The sequence below is a fragment of the Nothoprocta perdicaria genome, unplaced genomic scaffold (assembly GCF_003342845.1).
Source record: "Nothoprocta perdicaria isolate Ctin4 unplaced genomic scaffold, notPer1 scaffold_65, whole genome shotgun sequence".
NCBI classification, from domain to species: Eukaryota; Metazoa; Chordata; class Aves; order Tinamiformes; family Tinamidae; genus Nothoprocta; species Nothoprocta perdicaria.
In genome coordinates, this window is record NW_020455921.1 from 286036 (window position 1) to 292049 (window position 6014).

General features: G+C 48.6%; 1 protein-coding gene across 1 annotated transcript in view; it reads right to left on the reverse strand.

The window, feature by feature from the left end:
* CHD7 (chromodomain helicase DNA binding protein 7) overlaps positions 1 to 5740 on the reverse strand; it is an 80403-nt gene extending 74663 nt beyond the window's left edge. The window contains exon 1 of the mRNA XM_026050075.1: positions 3911 to 5740. Coding sequence (XP_025905860.1) covers positions 3911 to 5596 — 1686 coding nt within the window. The 5' untranslated portion in view covers positions 5597 to 5740. The remainder of the gene's footprint in view (positions 1 to 3910) is intronic.
* Positions 5741 to 6014: the final 274 nt, after the last annotated feature.

The window sequence follows — 6014 nt, forward strand, 5'->3', positions numbered from 1 at the left end:
CTRTGGGTAAGTAAGTTCTGCATAGCATTGCCCGCAAGACAGCCTAATGYTGACAGGAAACATTCTTACACTCGCTCTATCACCAATAAAATCCCCTGAAAACAGTGATGAAATTTAAAAGCAGCTGTACAGACCCGGGCCCTGTGTGTGGAAGTGGACAAGAACGGGACACACACAGTGGATGCATCCTCGGAACAAACTCTCACCGCGTGCTCTTTATAGCACAGGTCTGGGGAGCCACATGCAGAGCCTCTGCATTTAACAGCACTGATTTTTCTGCACATTGCCCACCTGAGCGATCAGCATCTCAAGGTGCTTTTCTGAACTCACCACCTGATAATTTGCTGAACACCTGAGAAACACAAAAACAAGAGACCCAAAATCCTTGTCTCATATTCACCTTTTCCATGCCCCCTACACCACTCAGTGTTTTCCAGATTTTCTCTCCTTCCTTCTTCTCAAATCAATCCCTCTCCCTCTTTTTTCAAGTGAACTGCACAGCATTACTTGCATTGCACAGCATTACAAGGTCCTTCTCCATTTGGTATTTGGCACTCAGCTTTCTACTCTTTGAATATCTTAACAAAAGCAGTCAGCTTTGTCATATGCTTCTTCACTCTTTTCCAGCTCAATTGGGAACACSTTAAAGAGCATGAGGTTCAGCATAGGCTCTTCCACTGTGAGAACAAGTTGACTCCTACCCTTAGCTTTGSACTTTGGCCATTCACCTGCCCGTAGCAGAGGTTTTCTCCGCATCCTGTGGCCACTGAACTCTTCTAAAAGATCTCGGGGGGAATATTTTCACAGAATCACCTCGAAAATCAAGCACAGTAATGTTATTGTCCTTCTCATAAATGGTTGCCTATAAAAGCCGAATTCAGCAACTCACTGCTAACAAGGTCCTAAGAATCTTGCTTAGTTCTCTGCTACTCCCCTAAACCAGCTGAATTGCCAACCACTAGTTGTATCTCACACCCAAAATGATTTGCCATTTTGTACAACCCTAACACTGACGGAGTAATTTCTTTCACATTAAAAGCAAAACTTCATCTTCCTTCCAAGATATCTAAAAACAAAACAGTAATTTGGTTAACCACAAGTACTACAGGCTTCCCATGATAAGTTTAGCTTCAAATCACTCCAAAAATAATTACTTAGATGACTTCTGTTGATTTAAAAGTGCAGTGACTTTCATTTCCCTGACTAGATTCATTTTTGTTAATTAATTTTATACAAATAAAAACAAACTAGTCATTTAAATAACTGTCGAGTGAACCATCTTCTGCCAAGTGATGAGAAGAACCAAGACCTTGACAGAGAGGGTAACTAGAGGCCCTGCGCTCCCGCTGTGGAGCGGGGTGTTCACTCCTCTCCGTTTCTCCCCAGGGTACGGGGAGGAGCTGAGTTTCATTGACTTCAACAGGATTTGATCCAGGCAGTTTTCAAGGGGGCAATACCTGCCTTTCAAGGGTTTCATTACTACAGGCAGGTTTAACACAAACACATTAAATTGCTCCTACCATCTCCCAAACTTATTACTTAATGGGAAGGTAGGAAACAAATCACTTGTACCAAATAAAAACCTAACAGAAGCAGCCTAACAGAGGAATTACTTGGCTAGCTACAACTGTTTAAATTACTGATTTTAATCAACTAACTGGAATTTTCATGTGGTTTYCCTCTAATTATTTAGTTTCAACACTTACCTTTGTTCACGTTATTCATCTGCAGTTTAAAGGTCTGTAATAGACAGTACAGCTCATTTAGATGTCGAGCTGTCTGTATTTTACCTCCTCAGTGATTAAAGGAAAACGAATGTTCCCGGAGCATTTAAAAGGCCTCTCCATTCTACAAGTAGACCCTCTCCTCCCAAACCATCTGTTGCTGCTAAAAAAAGTTTACGGGATGATCAGAGGAAAATACCGAATTAACTCCTAACGCAAAACACCACAGCTTTGGAGCCCGGTGTTTATCACAATGGATCTTTGCTCCTTTTTTTTCCGGCACGGCTCACTGCTACTAGGGGAGGGTATCAGCAATGCCATCTTACCTATTTTTGCTTATTTACTATTGCACACAGCTACTCTACAGTTTCTATGGTTTCAAATTTTCCCTCTCTTCAGGGGGAAGGGATGAAGTCTGCTGCCTTGTACTTCTCTTGCCATTTGCCAACTTTCCATACCCATTTCTTCACTGTATTCCCCCTTTTCCAAATTTCTGCTTATTCTCCTGTTTTCTGAGGGCGGCCCGGAGTGCTTCCCTTTTTCGCAGCTTCCCTTGAGCTGCCTTTCCCAGGAGGCACCGTCAAGACCCTCCTCTGTGGGCGATGGGCTGAGCACCCTCCTGCATGTGCGCTGGACCCCAAGCCACGTTCCCGAGCAAAGTGCGTGCAGGTGGCGGGACGGGAAAACACGCAGGAAATTTCACCCTCCTTCGGCAGGGTGCGGGGATGGACGGTTTTGCCTCCTTTCAAGAGCGCAGCTTCCTCTGCCCTCCCACAAAGTCCCCGCTCCCCGGGGAGGGCTCCAGCGCCCAAGGGCGCCCCACGGGCTCGGCTGCTCCCCGCTCCCAGCTGCCGCSTGGCACTGTCAGCTGCTGGGGCGCCCCGTTCCCGGCGGCGGCRGCTCCCGCTGCGCGGAGCGGGAGCAGCCGGCAGGCAGCTCCGCTGCCGAGCAGCTGCCGCCCGCCGCGYGGCCCGGGACAGCTGCTGCCGGCAGTTTCGAGGCCGACGGGGGCATCGCCGCCCCGCGCCTGCATTCCGGCAACTGCCTCCAAATAGTTACGGGAGAGCTGCGCCGCCTTAGTCACTCACCAGGTAAAAAAACGTGTTAATAATAACATTAACACACATTTTGTGTGTTGATAACAATAACACACAAAAATCTAAGTGCCTGATGCATCTTGGCCACTTATTCAGCTGGTAGCAAAATCTCTTAAATGACTCGGTTGTGGAGTCTTCTCTGGAGATCTTTAAAACCCGCTTGGACGCAGCCCTGGGCCACGTGCTCTAGGGGACCCTGCGTGAGCAGCGGGGTTGGACTGGATGACCTCTGAAGGTCCCTTCCACCCTTAAGCATTCTGTGATTCTATGACTATCTCGAGTCAGAGGCAAGGGATAGAAAACCGAAGCATCCCAAAAGGCACCTTTTCAGCTCGAGTTTAATACAGCAACATACCGTGCAACCTGCTAAGCTACAGAAGGACAAGGATGTTTTAACATCTCCAGCTTTTAATTAAAAAAATAACATGGAAGCAATATATTTTCACCAAAACCCAGCAGACTGGAAAATCGGTAAAATAAGACTTCCACGCTGAGGTTTCATTTCAGCCTTAGAAGATCTAACCTGAGTCCAGGATTCACATCTGTTGACTTCTTCTCATTTAAACTGCTGCCCCTTCACTCAGTGCTGAAAAAGTTCATCCTGGCAAGTTTTTTTCCACATGCGGAAATTCAGATATAATCATAATAAAAAAAACCCCATTCCTTTAGTATATAAAGAAAACGGTCTGTTTGGTTAAGGCAGCCCCATTCTAAAGTTAACTTTCTCTGACAGGTTTGCAAATACAAAAGCTATTAAACAGCAGTTGTCACACCCGCTCCCCATTTTTCCTTCTAAAGAACCAACAAGATGATTAAAAAATAGAAGAAAAAAAAAACAGGTTTTGTGTTCATCCTGTTGCTGTATCAGATTCAGGTATGGCCACAGTGCCACCCTGTAAGTACTGCATGACAGTAGCAGGCTATCTGAGCCTCCCGTTGCCTTTCGTTCCTGCGTAGCAAGACAACAGGGTAGGAGGGAACGAAGGGCAGGGTCAAACAAGAACAGCTATTTTGAAGCCCCGTGACTTCTGCCCACTGAAATGCAGCATGGTAACATAAAGACACTCCTGTTTATCGGCGGCATCTTACCTGAAGGACAGGCACTTTTTGTGGTGTGTTTTGTGGTGACTGGTGAAGCTGTGCCCAAGGCTGATGATGAGGATGGGGAGGTGGTGAAGACTGATGGTGGATCCCTGGATGAGGCTGCATGGGAGGGCAGGTTGGCATTTGCTGTTGAAAAGACTGCTGCTGGCCGGGAAGCTGCTGGCCAGGTAGTAGTCGTTCCTGTATTGCTTGTGGGTCTGCAAGGCCAACGCCTGGACAACCATTGGGTCTCATGTGCCCACCCATCTCTCGGGGTGCTGAAGACATACCCATAAACGGCCGATTCTGCTGCATGTTTCGGGGGCCCATATTCCTTTGTCCAATTCCCATGGCACCAGGCGGCTGGTGTGATGGCTGAGGGTGGGGTATATTTGGATAACTGCCAACTTCCATCGGCATTCCAGCGCTACCAGGCCTAACCTGTGGAGGGGGTGTTCCTGCTGGATTACTCATTGCTTTCATAGGTGACATGGGAGGTGGAGAGGCATAAGTTCCCTGAGGCTGTGAAGGGTGCATAGTTTGTGTGTTCATTTGGTTAAGTGAGCCACTAGGGTGGATGGGTTGCTGGTGCATTAGTGCTTGCCCACTGTTTGATGGGAATCCTACAGCATTTGGGTATCTTGGTACAGACTGATTCATTGGAGTGTTATTTGTAAGGCCTAAATTCTGATTCATCCCTGTATTATTAACTAATCCCTGATTAAGGTTACTGTAAGGATATCGAGAATACTGCCCTGAGTTGTTTATAGTAGGTGAGGGTACCGTCTGGCTCCGAGAACTAAAATTAAGCGTTTGCGGCCTAACAGCACCCTGCTGGGGAGGATTAGGGGAGAATCTGGGGCTGTGGGCTACTGATTCTCCATGGAGAGCAGCGGGGGGATGGTGGTGAAATTGCTGGACTGAGTGTCGCAAAGAAGGTGCCATACTGGGATTCTGCTGGGGCACATGAGACAAGTGGCCAGGTCCTGAGGTGGCAATGAAAGGGTTTCCCTGATTAAGGCCTTCCTGGCCTTGAGAGAACTGGTTCATCCTCTGCTGCTGCGGCTGGCCGTGCTGCTGCATTGCGAAATCACTCCGCGCCAGGTAGCTGCCCATCTGCTGCATGTGCTGCGGGTGGCCCTGCGGCGGCGGCGGCCCCGCGGGCGCCTGCGGCGGCTGCGTCGCCGGCGGCGGCGGCGGCGGCTGCTGCTGGTAGGGAGCTCGGATCTGGTCCGGCACCTGGACCGCCCGCGGCCCCCACATGGAGCCGCCGTCCACGAAGGGCTGCCCGTGTCTCTCGCTCGGCAGGCCGGGGTAGACGCCCAGCTGGCCGCCGGCGCCGCTGCCGTGAGGAACCTGAGGAACCGGAGGGGGATGATACTGGGAGTGGGGAGACGCCAGGCCGTTCCCGGGGGCGCTGCTTAGCATTCTGCTCGGCTGATCCATCAGGTGCATTTTCTGCTGGTCGTATTGATTATAGTGRTCGAAATGGGTCAACTTCGCTTGATTTTGATTTGCAGAGGGATGATGAAGAGATGACTGTAAAGAGGGAAATCCTTGATCCATGGGCATTTGTTGCCCCATAGGATTTACTGTGTTTTCCGGATATCCACATTCGCCAAGACCTTCCAGCCCTTCGCTGAAAATATTCCCATCTTCTCCAAAAAGACTCATCATTCCTGGATCTGCCATCTTCCTTCAGCACACGGCTCCTCAGAGCTGCAACTAGAACACTAGTCTGTGCTTCACCTCGGTGAGGTGTTTTGTCCTCAAAGCCTTTAATCCTCAACTAATCTCCTTCATGTCATTCCATATTTCCTTAATTCTTTTGGACCACGCAGTGTCAGGCAAAGTCTGGTTACTGCTCCTAGAGGAAGTGGGGGAGGGGGAAGAAAAGAAAAGGAAATATTGAAACAAACAACATGAGACAATATAAAGAAAACACACTTGACTGCTTTAGACAACATAGCTTGTCCCCACCCCTCAGGCGCATCCTCATTTTGCTTTAAGAAGGATTCATTAGCTTTATGAGAAGCTTCATTATGATAGAGAGTTAGGAAGCGAGCAAAACACCAGCCTTAACCTTAAATTAATCCATTCAGGGCCCTTC